The sequence below is a fragment of the Hylobates moloch genome, unplaced genomic scaffold, assembly GCF_009828535.3.
Source record: "Hylobates moloch isolate HMO894 unplaced genomic scaffold, HMol_V3 SCAFFOLD_5, whole genome shotgun sequence".
Taxonomy (NCBI): domain Eukaryota; kingdom Metazoa; phylum Chordata; class Mammalia; order Primates; family Hylobatidae; genus Hylobates; species Hylobates moloch.
In genome coordinates this window covers 7,166,394-7,184,837 of record NW_026652280.1, presented here as the reverse complement: position 1 = coordinate 7,184,837, position 18,444 = coordinate 7,166,394, and the positions used below count along the sequence as shown (strand labels likewise).

The window sequence follows — 18,444 nt, the reverse complement described above, 5'->3', positions numbered from 1 at the left end:
TTTATTTAGTTGTAATTTGAAGTTTCCTCATGGTGCTTGTATTCACATTTTTAAGCAAATTGAGAAAACGTAACGCTTATAACACGAGTACACAGAAGTTGGATTTTGTTTGTGTTCACATTAAGTAGGCGTTTACTATGTTTACTTTTGATAGTAACAAGGCAATACTACTGTTCTACAGAGAAAATACACATTTACTAAACATAATCATAGAAAGATGTGGGGGATAGAGTGAAGAAGAAATCAGCAGATGATCAAAAATGGGCAGAAACAGAACAATGAAGACAAAAACAAACACATACACACACACACACACACACCTATATTGTCCAAATACTGGAGTTTGCACATTTGAATTAGCTGTCATAGAATAAGTTTTATTATTCTTGTTGTTGTTGTTGTTGCTGTTGCTGTTGTTGTTTCTGTCCAAGGGCAACCAGGGAAGTTCTTGATTGGTTATTAGCAATATCCTTGCCCCTTAATTCTCTCAGAATGCCCTTATTTGCTCATCCTAAGTCACACAAAGAATACATGAGCCCATCTCCTGAGCCATCTTTTTCACTAGAACTGGTTTAATGGGGCATTTCTTGTTGGCAGAAATGTGGTGCCAGTGCTATTAGTGAATAAAACGCCTCCATTATTATCCTCTTTTCTCAATTATGCCACATTCACTGTTTTCCCACTATCAATTCCAGCTTATTGATAAGCACAGAAACCACTGGCAATTAATCAGGAGGAGGGAGAAACTGCAGGCTACAGAAGGTTCTGGAGCTGATGCCAAGGCAGGTGATACTGGACTGGGGCTAAGCTTTAATGCCCAGAAAAGTGAGAGGAAGACATAACTTCTCCTGAGAGCTACATGAGTGTCTAGCAATAACGAACTGCAGTCTTTGGGACCCAGGCGTGACATAGGTTGCAGAGGAGGAAAATGCCGTCTCTGATACACACAGGTTGGAAGCAGTGGTGGCACTGCAGATTTGTGTGTGTGTGCGTGTGTGTGTGTTTAAGTGTGTGTGTGGTGAGGAGATGGCATTAATCTCACGTTGTCCTCTTCCATCCCAATTATGCCACTGTAAACTAAACAAATGGTGTCAATGAAAATCAAGAAGCAAAATATTTTACGAGAAAAGTTATGCGTTCTCAAAATTATTTAAAGACTACGTTTAAGCATCACGACGAAGCCTTGTGTGTTACAGCCACATAAATATGTTAAGGACACAATAAAGCTGTACAAGCCATGCTAATGGAGCTTCAAGAAAGAACTTTTGTGCTCCCAGTGAATTTGATGAACATTAGACCCTTCTAAATAGAGTTGGAGCAGCCTCTTACTGGAAACTTTAGCAGTGTTCTCTGTTGGTGCCCTTGGCAAGGACACTGGAGTTTTTATGCCAGGCAGCAGTGGGACACATGGCAAGTGGAGGAGCCATCATAGGACCAAGAGAGCAAATGCAAGATGCCAAGTGGTGCCTTGCCAGGAGCCTGGCATGGGCGCATGCATGAGGCACCTCTTGGTCAATCCTGGAGAAGCTGTTTGAACTGCATGAATTTCTGTCAGTCTGGAAAAGAGGTAAAGTTATCATATTCTGTAAAAGTAAATGTGTCCTTTTAAGTTATGATTCTCATTCCTTTACCAAGGTCAGAGTCTTTAAGTTCTAGCCATCACTCTGCTCATCACATCTAGAAAACTCAGCCACCCACTTTTTATAAAAGCCACACATAAGGCATATACTGACGTAGAAAGGTTGAAATTAAAAAGGCAAAAAAATACATGCCAGACAAGCAATAAATAAATGATAAAAAGCTTTTATAATGATATTACGTTAAACAAAATAGACTCAAAAGCTAAATGAAAATAATCAAAAAGTATGTCAAATACTTAATTTCTTAAAGAGCCACTGATGAGAAAAATTTAATATGCTGAACCTGTATGTAACTAACACTTATTGACAGAATTCCACCTTCTAAGGCATCAATTGCCTCGCTTCTAAAAGACTGGGGTAAAAAATATCAACCAGGCTTGGTAGAAAGCAGTAGTAGTTGCACGTATCAACTAGTTAATGGAGGGGATATGGATTTGCTAAAGTGTAAAATGTTATGTAAATATAAATTATCCCATGCATGTACAATTCAGATTTTGAACCTCTTTGTGATACATGAATAAAAATTATCTCAATTCAAAGAATATCTCAAATATGATTACTGCTCTATAAAATTTATTTACAAATCAAATACTGTTGTTTTAGCCTCATTGGCTATTCTGCACACTGCACTTAGTTTTACTAGATAGCATTTAATGTTGAGACAAAAAAGAAGTTAACTGTATGTCTTCAAATACCTGAGCTCAGTAGGAAAATATCCTCAGAAAATCTCCTAACATAGTTTTTTCTGCATATTGCAAATATCAAAGTGATGATACATACTCGCTACATGCCAAGATAGCCACTTTTCCCTTCGTATATAGTATCACATGCTAGGTGCACAAGTCCCTTTTATGTCCATTTAGCTTGAAAATAATACCTTCAGTGTAAATAATGGTAAAACCAAGCTAATCTAAATATGTATGAAACTTATTTTTTTTAAAAAAAATTGTGTCTAATGTCACTATTTGCAATTTAAGGGGTCATCTCCTGGAAGTGTACAACTATCTGAGAGCTTAAAGGATTTATTTGCATTCTACAATATCAAGTAATCTTGGTCCATTTTAAATACAGAGTAAGTACGTGATTACCAAAAAATTCACAATCTTCCCATCTCTATTTCTTGTATTTGTCTCCTTTGTACTTGTTTTCCCAATTATTGCAGTAGTTTAGGTTTGAACGGGCATCTGAAACCAGTAATTTTAATGGGCACTCTACTTGAAAATGGAAGTAATCATGTCAGGTGGCTAGTTTGGGACCACATTCTGCCTCTGAAAGAATTATTTCTAGAAAGTATAGTCTCCATCTTGGGGAATGGGAAGAATGATTATTCCTGGACCTCCAGACCTAACTGCCAGGATGCATTTGGCATGCAAACCTATCATCTCTTAAGGACTATGAATGGAGACCACTTACAGCCTGTATCAAATACAACTGTAAATAGTGCTAAAACGGAAGTCTTAGAATTTTAAACAGTGTTATACCACTTCTTTCCACTGGCATTTAGAAAATCTGTAATTTTGAAAATGGCACTGCATTACAAAAGCACTTTGAAACGGTTCACTTGCTCCTAGAATTCAGCTTAAGACACAGCTGTTTATGAGACACCTGCTAAATCTGTAGCTCCTCGCTCATTTTTCTGTCATTCAAGAACAAGAGCATGGAAGGTGATTTCATTAAGAGGTGAGAAAAATAATCCAAGGCTTTCCCAGAGTAATGGTCTACAGCAACATAAATCAATATCATATTTTTTAGGTTCTGTGATGTTAGAAGGAAAGAATGGGTTTCTCTTAGTTAGAGAGGAAGATTTATGGGCTGCCTTCTGCTTTACGGCTTTTAGACTTTTCATTTTGTTCTATCATTAACCTAAGCTGGAAACTGCAAAAACAAAATAAATTTGACTACTTCCTCACACTTTCCCTTCATCAGAAAGATACCAAGAGCTTGCAATTATTCTCTGTCAAATCTCTACTACCTCCCTCCCTTTCCATATCTGCCATGGTGTTCTTTGTCACGGCCTTCCTCACCCTCAGGCTTCACAGTACTCACCGTCTCCATGCCTTTTCCCCTCCATCCTACAGTCTTTGGCACTCACTTTTCTGACGTCCAGATCAGAGTATCTCACTCTGTGCCCACTCACCCTAAAGGCACCACCTGTTCTGTAATGCGAAACCCATGATTCATCTCTGCACTCTCATTCCACCAATGATTCTCTTTATCGCCTTTACGGTTCCATTTTACACAGAGAGCCTCCCCTCAGCTTAGAAACTCTCCAGCTTCCATATTCCAAAAGAAACTCCCATCAGCTGTGCTGCTAGCTGGAATAATCTAACTGTTCTGTTTCCTTCCTGAGAGGCTTTCTTCTGGATGTTTCGGGATACAAACTACCTTCCATTGATCTCACTAATTTCAATTAGTGACGTTGCTACAAATTAAATGATTAAAAATTTTTACAGACGATTTCAAATAGTAGGGCCAGGTGGGGTAGCTCATGCTTGTCATCCCACCTCTCTGGGAGGCGAGCAAAGGAGGATCTTTTGAGGCCAGGAGTTTGAGACCAGCCTAAGCAACACAGTGAGGCCCACATCTCTACAAAACAAAGTAAAATGAGCCGGGTGTGGTGGCATGCGCCCGTAGTCCCAGCTACTTGGGAAGCTGAGGCAGGAGGATGGTTTGAGGCCAACTGTTCGAGGCTGCAGAAAGCTGTGATCATGCCACCTTAATCCAGCCTGGGTGACAGAGAGAGACCCTGTCTGAAAGAAAGAAAAAAAAATAATAACTCATTAATGAATCCATGGATTTGGGGTTCTGAAACCTTCTTTTGGTTCGTGGAGACCTTTCTCTTGGCTCTCTGTCTCATTTACACCCATGCTTTCAGTACCAGGGAGAGGACTCCTAGTTCAACAGTGTGTGGGAATTAAGCAAGCAGCTCTGAGCACACAAATATCATTAAGAGATCTGGTGTTCCCACAGTGACTGCAGCCTTAAAACCGCAATTGTAAGTGTGATGCTGACATCTTCATTGAGGAACGACTGTGGATGAAACTTCCCTACATTCACTGTATGGTGTTTCAGTGGTGAAATCACTACACTATATGAAATAAGTACAATTATTCTCACTGAAGGCAGGATAAAATGGAAGTTTATGAAAGATTATAAAGTGACTCAAAGGCACTATTTAGTCAGTGGAGAGTCAGTACTTGAACGTAGTCTGTCTGATTGCACAGTTGTTCACAGCTGTGACCCTGGACTTAATAAACCTCCAAAATAGGCAGCAGCTTCACTGCTAGTTAGTCTTGACATTTGTGTCTGAACATTTATTTACCACTTCAGGACCAACAAGTCCAAAATTTACACTGTTATCTTTCTTTCACTTTTTCCCTGTGATTTTCGCCAACGTCATCATTGAATTTTAAGTAATCCAGGCTTTAGACTCTAGTAACTTTTTGGTTTCTTCCTCACTCTTACCAGTTCCTTGCATCTACCTCAAAATGACCAAGGTCATGTCAATTCCTTTCTTAGGAAGTTTTGACCTTTATTACTTTTTTTTATTCTCAATTCCCGGTACATTTTTTTTTTTTTTTTAGTAATGTTTAGAGCAAATCATTTGTTCCACCTAGTCCTTCTAATTTCAGTCTTAACATTTTTCATTCCGGTCTCTCTAGAATGTACTTCTGATGCTGCCAACTTCTTCTGAAATATTCAGTTTCTCCCATAAATAACTCATAAAGCTTGAAGTTCTAGATACATTTCCTAACATTAATTCAAGATCCATCTCCTAAGTTTTCTCCTGGAGTCAACAGCCCTGTCAGAACAGACTACCTCTCATCACCATAACATATTCCCTATGACACATAAAATGTGTATAACTACCAATTCAACTTTTGAGGATTTACTTTAAAGTAATAAAATAAAAGATATTGATTATAGAGTACTTTTATAATAATTGTTTTTAGGACCTCAGATGTCTAACCAAGGCTGGGAATCTGATGAGAGAGCCACTCTCCATGAAGCTGAAACAGGGAGATCCACCACCACTTACGTGAGCTGAATGAGAGACTGTCCAGCTCCTTCTCTACTGAAGGGGCTATGGAAAATAATAAGAGGGACGATGCCTTGCTGTTGGGCAGAGTGAGGCATGACAATGTGCATGAGAAGTTTCAATCAACATTTGTCATTACAGGAGAACTGCAGCTCAAATACATAAGACCTGGATTATCCAAATATCTTAAACCATACATTTAAGTGACAAGGGTTACATGGATTATGCATGGGCTGCAATAAATACAACTACTTTCTGCAGGAATATAACTTCATTCTAGGCCCGAAACCATTCCCCCAAATAATTTTCCAAAGAAAATGAGTTGTTTACAGCAAAAAGTTAATCACAGCAGCATAAGACCTGAGGGAAGAACAGTGAAAACAAAGAGAAGAAATGAATCTTGAAAGATTCCAAATAATACAGCTACCATGCACAGACCATAAAAGAACAATGTTTCTCATGTTTTAAGACATTACAAACCAGACTGAAAATATCTGCAGGGAACAGGAAACTATCAAAAAATACCCCAGTGTTTTTGAAAAATAATTAAATAAATGTAGAAATGAAAATCACAATAATTGCAATAAAAAACTCAATAGATTTAATAACAGACTATAAAAGATGCACTCAAAGATACCCAAAGAAATATCCAGTGCATTGCACAGAGAGATGAAGAGTGAGAAAATAAAGGAGAAGTTAAAAGACAAGACACAGTGAGACACTAATCTCATCAGGTTTCTAGAAAGGGAGGAAGAGAAAATGAAGAGCATGAAATACTTAAAGAGATAATTACTGAGAGTTTTCAAAACTGTTGAAAAAGAAAAAAAAATCTGTACACTATCCAGAGAAAAAGAATAACACACTCATGAAAGGAGCAGTAATTAGGTTGATACCTGATTTCAGTGGCGTCCAGGAGACTGGAATGATGTATTCAGCATGCTGAAAAAAAAAATGCTCATCCAGACTTCAACATCCAAGAATGAAGCTGAAGTGAAAACTAGAATTCTCTGCCAAAAGTCTATTTTCACTAAGGGAATGTCTGAAGTCCCCAGTTCAAGCAGAAGGTAAGTGACATTAGGTCCTCAATTTTAAATGCAGAAAGGAATAAAGAATAAGAAATGTGTGGGTAAACAGATGGGCACTCACTGAATCCAATAATAAGAGTAAGGCAAAAATAACAGATAAATCATGAGATAGTAATGCAAGATAAGATCTTAAGGCTCTGTGTTTTCCAAGGGAATAATGACAGCAGATTTTGAGAAGAGAATGTATATGTTGTAGTTTCTTGAGTAACCACTAATAGGACAGGGAAAAAAGTAATTTAATTCCAAAAATAAATAAAGGCAGACAAATTGCATGAGGAAATCATAAGAAGAAAAGCAGAAACTAAAAAAGAAATAAAACAAAGGAGAAACAAATAGAAAGCATGAAATGTAGGACTGATCTAAACCCAGATATATGAATTAAACACAATATTAAATAACAAAGACCAAAAAACTGGATTAGAACACAAATCTAATAATGTGGTGCTCCTAAGAAATATCTCTAATTTAGGGAAACATAACTGTCTAAAGTGTTAGTAAAAGAATTATGCAAATTCAAATCCAAAGAGATCTGATATGGCAATTATAGGAATAAAGAAAAACTTCAGGGAAAAAAGCATTACTACATATAAATTGAGTTATTTTTAAACACCAAAAGATTCAACTCTCTGAGAGATACAAGAATTTTAAATGTATATATACCTAATAACATAGGTAAAATGTTATCATTGCATCGATGAAATATTTCCAGAATTCAAAGAGAAATAAAAATCTACTACCATAGGGACAGAGCTTATCAAAGAAAAAAAAACTTTATTATTATTCAGTAAAACAATTATTATAAAAATACTACAAAAACAACTTGTTTGGTGTTGCTAAAGCAGAACTTACAGGGTTATTTACAGTTTTAAATCCTTGTGCTAAAAGGCAAAAATGCTCAACTATTTTGGGCAGCATCTATCTTGGTGATCTATTTTTAATTACTCATGTTGGTATAACCCAGTATTCATATGTTTAAAGAATGGAACTCAATCTCTGCTTCACACCACACAGTACAAATCAAAATCTGAAAAGTAACAAATATAGTATTTAGAAGACAACAGAAAAGAATCGCTTTATGATTTCTATAAGGGAAGATTCATTAAGTCACAATATGAAAAATAAAAGTAATAAACAAATTAAAATTAGGAATTTTCAACCTCCACATGACACCAGAGTGACAACAAAAAGGTAAGCCACACACTGCAAGACCTTATCAACACTTACAGCCTTCAAATCACCAATATCTAGAATATATACAGACCTACTATAAATCAGCATACGAAAGAAAGACAACACAACATAAGACAGGCAAAAGTCCTGGTTAGCTATTTCATACAAGAGGGAAATTTGAGCCTCTAAAACATTTAATACAAGTCATTTAATCTTATTAATAATAAAATGCAATTAAAATAACAACGTGTGATCCCATTAAGCAGCCAACGAAACAGAAAAGGATGTAAGACCGACGACATCGAGTTTCATGTGTATGTGGAACAATGAAAACTCCTATCCGCTGCTGATAGTAGTGGACATTACTGCAACCATATGTAGAATGAATTTGGGCATAGATTTGGGACTGAGTAGGGTCTGAAAGACTCCTGAGCAAACTATCAATTGTGGCTGGGAGAACAGATAAGAAAATCCTACTGGATCTGACACAGACAGCTGTGTTATTTAGTGGCAGAGAGTCTGGCAATACTATTGCCTGGGTAGAAGATAGGAAATATCCACGATAGACTTGTACATTTTACTAATGAGAGTACTCAACAGAACGTTGAAAATGTCAAATGTCTTCTCTTAGGTGCAGACAGGTACAGACAGAGGTAAGGTACAGACAGAGGTAAGGTACATATAGAGATCAACCTAAGAAGAACTTTTAATCAGAATTAAGAGATTGCTCTCTCTCTCTCCTCTCTCTCTCTCTCTCTCTCCCCCCTCCCTCTCTCTCCTTCTGTCCCCTTCTCTCCCCCTCTCCCCCACCCCTCCCCCTGCAATTCTCTATCTCTCCAGCCTGGAACTGGGGACAAAGATGAATTTCAGAGTGCTGAGAGTGAGCTGAGTGTGGCCTTAAGAGGAAGATCAAATCAAACAATTCAAAGGTAAAGCTGTAAAATACTTTGTTACAGCTACAAAAAGGTGTAAAAAAGAATCAAGCACTCATGCAACCTCTCAACTAGGTTTGAAAAATCTTAAAGATATCCCAAAGCATGCTGGAAAATGCCTGATGAACCAGACTACTTGTGTTGTTTGGTAAAACCACAAAATTTCAAAGGCTGTTACACCAGCTTTTATTCAAAGGGACAGAGACCATTCAAAATGGAAAGAAGTCCCTAGTGTTCCACTTCCTACAGTCAGGAAGAAGGCTGGGAAAGCTCCTGACCTGCAACATGGGCCATTTGGGAGCGGGGAAAGGGAGGAAGGGTAAATCAGACAGCAGAGCCAAGTATTCAGTGCATAGCGCCAATGGCAATGGAGAACCTCTCCAGGCAGCAGCAAGGAGAATTTCCTGCTGCCAGCATCAAAGGAAAAGGCGACCGTGCCTGGATGGATTTTAGAATCATCACCGTGGGTCCCCACCCCACCGTGGGCCTATTTTAACTCTTCCTGGTAGGTGTGACTACTATGATTATCCCACCATCTTCCCATTGTGGGCTGGGTGGGGGTGGGTAGCTTGCCTTTTTAGTTCTCAAGTCTGCATTCAGAAAACCACAGTTGAAGAGCTGCACCAACTGGCTGCTGCCAAGGAGTCCATCTACACTTGGACCCAGTAAGGATAATGGCTACAAGACTCTAAGCCGATGTCGTGATGAGAAGACACGTGTGAGAGTCTTCAAAGGGGGTGAGTGCATGCAGCTTGTGGGAGGAATATGGGTTATTACAGCCAGGGGGCACCCTCTGGTAGGTCTATATTCGAAGATGCTCTCCAGCAATTCCTCCTCTCCCTTTATAGGGATGACAGTTTCCCATCAAGAGGTACAGTTTATTTCCCTTCTCTTGGAACCTGAGTCTACCCTGTGACTTCTTTCACCAATAGAATGGAGCAACATGCTGAGCCTCTGACACTAGACATGGCGGGTTCCTGCTGCTACCTTCTGAAACATTCACTGTTGATATGCTCCCTCTTGTAGCCCAGCAAACATACTGTGAAGAAATTTCATCAACCACATGCAGAAGTCACATGGAAACGAATCAAGTCTCCCAGCCCACAGCCTCAGCTTAATTCCCAGCTATGGCCAAGAACACTAGCCCAACACGGGAGTGAGCGCATCGGCCCCACAGCCATTCCGGTGCTCAGGCTGTCATCAAATGGAGAAGAACCAACTAGTCAACCAACAAAGATGTGATAAATAATGCATTGTCACTGTGTAAGCCACTAACTGTTAGAGATTTTTTTTAAGCCAACAAAGTAAAGATTCGGTACAAATACCAAAAGATTGCGGATATTCAAAAACCTACATATGGAGACAAACCGCCCTATAGGAAGGAGCCTGTGAGGTAGCACCAAGTGTTAATACTGAATGCCTAATCACCTCTTAGAGTGAGCTAGGCCTAGTGACTCATTTCTAACAAATAGTGCTTCACTTCCAGTGAAAGTAAAAAAAGTGATTAGATGTCACTTCCCAGATTTGGTTGGAAAAATTGTGACTTCCGTCTCGTTCTTTCTCTGTCCGTCTCTGTCTCTCAGACCTGTCTTTTTCCTTCCCACCCCAACATGCTCATGCTCTAAAAGACGTCAGTTCATATACTGTAAACTACCCAGTGAAGACACCCATACAGAATGGAAATATGGTTTCTGACCAAAGGCCAGTGAGCACTGAAGCCTGCTATAGCCATGTGAATGAGCTGGAAAGTGGATCCTCATGCAGGTGAGCCTTGAGAGGACTGCAACTCGGGCTGATAAAAATCTTGTACATGAAATCATCCATCTTTTTTTTCCTTTGGGCGTTAAATAAGATTAGCTTTCGTTACCGTTGCACTGCTTGACTTTCAGTAGTTACTATTAATCAAAAATGCATACAATGAGTAAAAACAAAACTACTAAGATATTTACACATAGAGTGATAATTGTAAATTTGCAAGTGTACTAAATAAAATGAATCTGACCATGCTGTCTATTCACTGTTAGAAGAATCCTAAAGTAATAACGTTTGCAAGTGGAAATATTCCAAATTCTCTTGTGTGCTTTACTCTTGCAATTTCAAGATATTAAGAAAAATATTGGCAGTATCACATACAACAGATTCTGCCTATGGCAACAGGCTTTCCTCTATCTAAGAAACACTACAAAGGCACAGTGAGCAGCTGAGAACATTTCACTGTGGAGTGTTCTAACCTTGTGTCACACTAGCACCGTGGAAAAGGTATAGACGCCTGTCATATGCTTCTTCCTCAAAATTAACGTATGTGATTTCATTTTTAGAAAAAAATATTCACTTTACCATTTTCACGACTATTCTTTAGAAAATAAGATTTTATGCAACCTTATTTTTCCAGACTTTAAAGTCAAGCATGAGACATTTTCATCCCAGAAAATCCACTGCTTATTGAGATGTTAAGATTGGCTTCATAATAAAAGTATTTGAAATATAATCTTTCTTGGGGAAAAATACATATCATAAAATATCATGCTTATTATAACTTTATATAAACATTTTTTCATTTATCTATTATAGAAACAAGCAACATGTTCTTTTAAAACTCTCACAATAGTCACTGCAATTATATGTATAAAATTCCAATTTTAACAACGAAAAATTAAAAATTAGCTAAATATATCAAAATGGAAATATAGTTAGGCGTATATGTGTATTCTACACCTAAAACACACACGTTTAAAATGAATTATATTTTTCCACAAATTTCAGATGAAAATGCTTTTGCATAAGAAACTCTATAGAGCTGTCCTTTCATTTATTTTTTTAATCTAACATTAATTTATAAAGCCATGAGTGAATCTCAGTCCATGTCTTCTTCCCTTTTATCCCTCCCCCCTTCCCACCTTCTGTCTGTCTTACTGTCTTACTGTTTTTCTCTTTCTCTCTCCCTCTCTCAAACTTCTTTCCACCTTAGTTTAGGTGGAAGCCCACAGCCTCTGACTGTTTTTGTGGCATCATGTTCAGGATAAGGGAGTGCTGCCACCTACGTAATTATTCAGGAAAACTGTACCACGTTTCATTGGAATGGTGTATATACATTGATAACAAACCTTTACATATATTTGCCTTTCCTTGCGTTACAAAAAAGGATGGGCTTCTAAAGAGCTCTATAATTGCTGAAATTCTGAGAACTGGTTAGTATTTTATAATTAGATAACTCTATGACTTCAAAAATATTTGACATTGATACTGGATTTATTTCAAAATGAGATAGCTTCATAACATTCCTAAGCTTTGCCCTAGTCATCAAGCATTTAATTAATTCTATTAATGCCAACACTAAAATATGTAAAGAAATATGGATTTAAAAATCTTTGATTTGAAATATTTAATAGCATAAAAACTTTTAATATAATGCAATTTCATCTTTGAATTTGCATGTTTAAAATTCTTCTCCTGAAATTTCTTATTGGAAAGTTTCTAAAATTTCCACCTAGTGAGAGAAAAATACCAAAAAATAATATTAAACACAAAAAGAAACACTAAATGTAGAGAAAGTTCTAAGTAAAACTTACCAAAATTGTAAAAATATATACTTTTAAAATGCATAAAATAATGTTAATTTATATTTGGAATGGAAAAGAACCTCTAATTTCAGGATATTACATTCAGACATTATATTAAGACCTGATTTCTGTTAGCTCATTTTATTAAATAATTGGCAATTTGTTGCAAAATTTATTTTGTTGGTGAGAGATGCATGAAATGAAAAATCAAACATGTAGATGGCACTCATCTGGCACCAGAAAGATAAAATGGTTTCTATTTTGCTTTTGTACCAGAAAGAAATGAAGAATATGTTTTGTATGAAAGCCATACAACTAGAAATTTCAAATTCACAAGGTACTCTAAAAAATTTTAAAATGGTCTTTTGACACATGGATAGTCCCTTAATGTTCATTTAATTTATATATAGACAATGAGAGGAGGATAAATAATTTTTACTTTGCTTGTTTTAGGAAAGACCAACAATAAATGTATGCAGATAAAATTTATAAGCACATGTTGCTAAAGTTTCAAATGATTACAATGTACACAGATGTAGGGCAATTAAACAAAGAGATTCACATGTTGGAAACCATTCAGATTGGAAAGCAAGTGCACATTCTCCTTTGTTATTTTTACATAACTATACTATAAAACTAACTCTTCCCTTCTCCACCCACCCCATTCAATCTCCTGCTATTGGAGCTGTTTGTTCAACAGCCATCAGACTACTTTACTGTAGCTTTGAAAACTTACAGGATGGTAAAGGTATCACCTTGGCTGGGCCACTTGGCCGGGGTTGGTCTCTGGACCTGTACTCAAACATTACTCTGGATGCGTCTGGATAGATTAACATTTGAATTAGTGGGTTCAGTGAAGCAAGTGGCCCTCTCTAATGGGGATGAGCGGCATCCATTCAACGGAAGACTTGGATAGAACAAAATGACTAAGAGAGAACTCCTCCCCGCTCCTTGCTTGAGCAAGGATATGGGTCTTGTCATGCCTTCGGACTCAAACTGAAAAACTGGCTCTTCTTGAGTCTTGAGTCAGGTGATTTTCAGAGTGGAACTACACTTTTGGGCCTCCGGCTTGTCAACTGCAACTCTTGGGTCTTCCCAATTTCTGTAATTGTGTGAACCAATTCCTCATAATAAATCTCTAGGTAGATAGATAAATAGATAGATAGACTGATAGGTGATAGACAGACAGACAGACAGATAGAAAATCTCCTAATTAGAACGTTGAATACATGAAAGGCATAAAGGCCTTCATGATCTACTCCCGCGTATCTCTCCTGCCCATCTCTTGCCTGGAAACAGCTTTCAGCTTCCTCATCTTGGAACAGCCTCCCCTGGCTGACAAAGTACATCTTGTCCTCTCCTTAGCCCTGTTTTCTGTCCCCCAAAGCAGATTTTTCTTCTAAGCATTCTCTTCTTCATATTAACTAAAAAAAAAAAAAAGGGACCGGGCGCAGTGGCTCATGCCTGTAATCTCAGCACATTGGGAGGACGAGGTGGGCGGATCACCTGAGGTCGGGAGTTCGAGACCAGCCTGACCAACATGGAGAAACCCCATCTCTACTAAAACAAACAAACAAACAAAAAACAAAAAAGAAAAAAAAAATAGCCAGGCGTGGTGGCACATGCCTGTAATCCAACCACTCAAGAGGATGAGGCAGGAGAATGGCTTGAATCCAGGAGGTGGAAGTTGCAGTGAGCCGAGATTGTGCCATTGCAGTCCATCTTGGGCAATAAGGGTGAAACTCAAAAAAAAAAAAAAAAAAAAAAAAGGAATCCTACCAGAAGAATCATGTACTACTTAGCAAGTACACCATGCCCTCTGTCAGAAATGTAACACTGATGATCTCATTAATCTCAAAACAATACTCATTGCATAGGGTGGCTTTCATCTCAATTTTTAGAGTGGAAGAATGTGAGACGTTGAGGTGACTGATAAAATTGGTAAAGGTCACACAGCAAGCAGGTGGCAAAGTTAGAGTATGAAGACAGGTAATCTTATCCTAAGGGCCCTAATCTGACCTATTAAAAAGTCTTTCCAAAATTTAACATAAAAGAATCATATGGGTAAAGCTTGGGGCATTCATGGGGTGTCTTCCTCACCACTCAACTGGGTGACACACTCGGCTTTTTGTTAATTTTCAAAAACTGCCCTATGGAGGTGGGAGTGGGGCCACTGAGGAGCAGAGAAGCTGACATGTTATTCCCTCTCTGAGGTGTGATGCTCCAGCGGCATTTTTCCGAGACAGCTCTGTTGCCACAGTTGCCTGGGACTTGAGATAACCATGGAGGCTTCTTTGAAGAGTGAGGAACGAGGGTCTTGGATCAGCCCTGACTTTTCCTCACAGCTGTAGGAGAATTTGTGTGTGACCCACGGATACAGAAAGGATGGCAGAAATTACCAAAGAGCTTAACTAGGGCTCAAGTCTCAGAGGCTGGAGGGGCTGGGAAAGGATGGGCTCAGAGGGATAGCTGCCAACAAGGTGGGCAGGTGGACTGGGTGAGAAGCCTGACTCCATACAGGCTCCCAAAGCCAGGAAGCTGCAGATTGTCCAACGTGCCGCCTGGGAGAGCGGACACTGGGCGGCACCACGCCACAGGTCAGACAAGAACAGATAGCAAGGAGGACAGGTCAGGAGCACTGCCACCGTCCCGTCCCCCCGCAGGACGTGGGGAGGCGGAGCAGGGAATGGGAGCCTTTTGCATGGGCAGTTTCAAAGAATCCAACTCATCAAAGCTTCAATCTGATTTTGAAAAATGAGAGAATTCGCTAGATAAGTTTAACTTTCCTACCGCCAAGCAAAACTGTGAGCTCAGATATAAAAGAGAATGACATTTTTCTATTCTGGGGTTTTGCACATCTTGTAATTGTAAAACATACATCAATTGTGCTGTTGTTTTCAAAACAAGTGGATTGTCATAGGAATAAAAGCTGAAGACTTCACTTGCGGTACACGCTGTTCTGTAATTTTGTTTATAAATTGTTAAGTTTGTGCATATAATCATATTTCCCCCACAAGAACAGCAGAAGCAATAGCAATAAATTCTCTAAAATAAAAAAAGAGAGAGTATGGGGAGAGGCATATATATGTGTGTGTATATTTATATTGTACTCATATCTATTGAGCACAAAGAACAGTGTGAATATTTTACCTACCAAATTGTTACAATGTCTCAAATGAGTGGGAGTACAAGGAGTTTGGGAGATTTAATGTTTTCCTTCAAGCATCTCTGTATGTTTTGATTTTTAAGAGCTTACATTACGTTTACAAGGTACAGATACCCAAAAAGCCTCCCACGTATCTCAGTCTTCTGACTTCTTTCATGTCCTTCCCATCCTTTTATTACTTAATAAATATTTATTGGCTGTTTTCCGTATTCCAGGCATTATGCTAGATACTGAGGATGCAATATTAAAAAAATTCCCTAACCTCATGGCATTAATAGTCTGGTAGTGAGAGACAATATAAAGTGTCATGCAGTGATAAGCAATGAGTGCTTTGGGAAAATTAGCTAGGATTAAGGAGTCACTGGGTGGTAGGTAGGTAGTAGGTAGGTGAGGTGTGAAAGAGGTAACTCTTGTATGAGCGGAGCAGGGGAAGGCAGAGAGGGCAGAGAACGCCTCTGAGATCACGCGAGGGACCTAAGGGAAGAGGGAGAACCAGCCTGAGAACAAGGGGAAGAGTTTGCCAGGTAGAGGGAAGAGGATGTTTCAAGACCTCAAGGCTTGTTCAACAAAGGGACATCAGCGAGCCCTGAGTGGCTGCGGCCGTATGAGAAGACGGGAGTTAAAAGAATGGAGGTGTGGGGCAGGGCAGGTGGTGCAGAGCCAGGGTCAGAAAATTCCCCTGACTCCCTGATTCTCTATCACCTAATGAGCTAAACATGTTCTTTATATTTTTCAATAGATTTTTAAAAATAGTCAAAGAAGGATATTTGGTGACATGAGAAAAGAATATAAAATTCACATGCTTGTGTCCATCGAGCTTCACTGGAACATATCCGTGGGCACTCATTTCTGCCTTCCTGCCACAAAGATGGAGCCCAGTAGTTGCCACAGAGACATGTGGCCACAAAAGCTCAAGTATCTACTCTCTGCCCCTAAACAGTGGAGAAGCTTGCCAGCTGCTGATGCACAATGTCCCAGACAAACAGGACAAAATGAAAAACCACTGGAGGGGCTTGTAAAGAAGTGACTTGGCCTGACCTGCGTTTTCAAACATCACTCTGGCTGCTATGTAGAAAATAGTGTTGGGAACAAGAGCTCGAATTCTTGTACAACTGCATGTCTGTGTTGCAGCATTTTGTTCTAAAGTAATAATGTTTACTCATCCACAACCTCTAATAGATCAGTTACACACTTTGAGAATAAGCAGGGTTTGTTTGTTTGTTTTGATCTCGGTAAATACAGCTCCCCAAATTCCTAAATTTAGTAGGTACTTATTGAATAATTACTAAAGAACTACTACATTCAAATCTTTTGCTGGAATTTGGCTGCAGGTAACTTCATTTCTAGTCTCCTTTCCACGGCATTCTATTATTGTGTGTCTCTTCTTGTAATACATTTGTAAGCCTCTATCTTAGAATTATGATCCCAAATTGAATGTATAATTATCTGGCTCTGTATACATGGTACAGTAGAATTAAAAGTCCCTTTTGAACAGAAAGTGTTCTGGGAAATACTCATTAACTGTTGAGACTATCATCACATGAGAATAATTCCCAAACATTTATTTCATTTCTTGAGACTAGAAGAGCAAGTTGAACTGCCATAAAAGAGATTTGGTCCCGGGCGTGGTGGCTCACGCCCATAATCCAACACTTTGGGAGGCCGAGGTGGGCAGATCACCTAAGGTCAGGAGTTCAAAAACAGCCTGGCCCAACCTACAGAATGGGAGAAAATTTTTGCAACCTACTCATCTGACAAAGGGCTAATATCCAGAATCTACAATGAACTCAAACATATTTACAAGAAAAAAACAAACAACCCCATCAAAAAGTGGGCAAAGGACATGAACAGACACTTCTCAAAAGAGGACATTTATGCAGCCAAAAAAAACATGAAGAAATGCTCATCATCACTGGCCATCAGAGAAATGCAAATCAAAACCACAGTGAGATACCATCTCACACCAGTTAGAATGGCCATCATTAAAAAAGCAGGAAACAACAGGTGCTGGAGAGGATGTGGAGAAATAGGAACACTTTTACACTGTTGGTGGGACTGTAAACTAGTTCGACCATTGTGGAAGTCAGTGTGGCGATTCCTCAGGGATCTAGAACTAGAAATACCATTTGACCCAACCATCCCATTACTGGGTATATACCCAAAGGACTATAAATCATGCTGCTATAAAGACACATGCACACGTATGTTTATTGCGGCATTATTCACAATAGCAAAGAGTTGGAACCAACCCAAATGTCCAACAACGATAGACTGGATTAAGAAAATGTGGCACATATACACCATGGAAGGATGATTCATATCCTTTGTGGGACATGGATGAGACTGGAAACATCATTAACACCAAGGACAAAAACAAAACCCATGTTCTCACTCCCGGTGGGAATTGAAAGAGAATCATGGACACAGGAAGGGAAATCACACTCGGACTGTTGTGGGTTGGGGAGGGAGGGACAGATTAGGAGACACCTAATGTAAAGACGATTAAGGGTAAAGAAAAACTGGCACATGGATACATATGTAAAAACTGCACATTGTCACATGTACCTCAAAACTAAATATAAAAAAAAAAACCTGGCCAACATGGCGAAACCCCGTCTCTACTTACAATACAAAAAAAAAAAAAATAGCCAGTCATGGTGGTGCATGCCTGTAGTCCCAGCTACTCAGGAGGCTAAGGCACCAGAATAGCTTGAACCTGGGAGGTAGAGGCTGCAATGAGCCAAGATCACTGCACTGCACTCCAGCCTGGGCGACAGAGTGAGACTCGGTCTCAAACAAACAAAAAATAAAGAGATTTGGGATTAAATATAAACGTTCCTCTTGATTTTAGA

At 38.8% G+C, this 18,444-nt stretch overlaps 1 protein-coding gene across 6 annotated transcripts in view; it reads right to left on the bottom strand.

The window, feature by feature from the left end:
- The window catches only part of NETO1 (neuropilin and tolloid like 1), a 127,706-nt gene that overhangs the window by 66,658 nt on the left and 42,604 nt on the right, over nucleotides 1-18,444 (bottom strand). The window contains exon 5 of one of the 6 annotated variants that reach the window (XM_058438267.1): nucleotides 793-1,077. The exons of the other annotated variants lie outside the window; for them this stretch is intronic. Coding sequence (XP_058294250.1) covers nucleotides 1,004-1,077 — 74 coding nt within the window. The 3' untranslated portion in view covers nucleotides 793-1,003. Of the gene's footprint in view, nucleotides 1-792; nucleotides 1,078-18,444 lie in introns of those variants that run through there. 6 annotated transcript variants of the gene reach the window in all.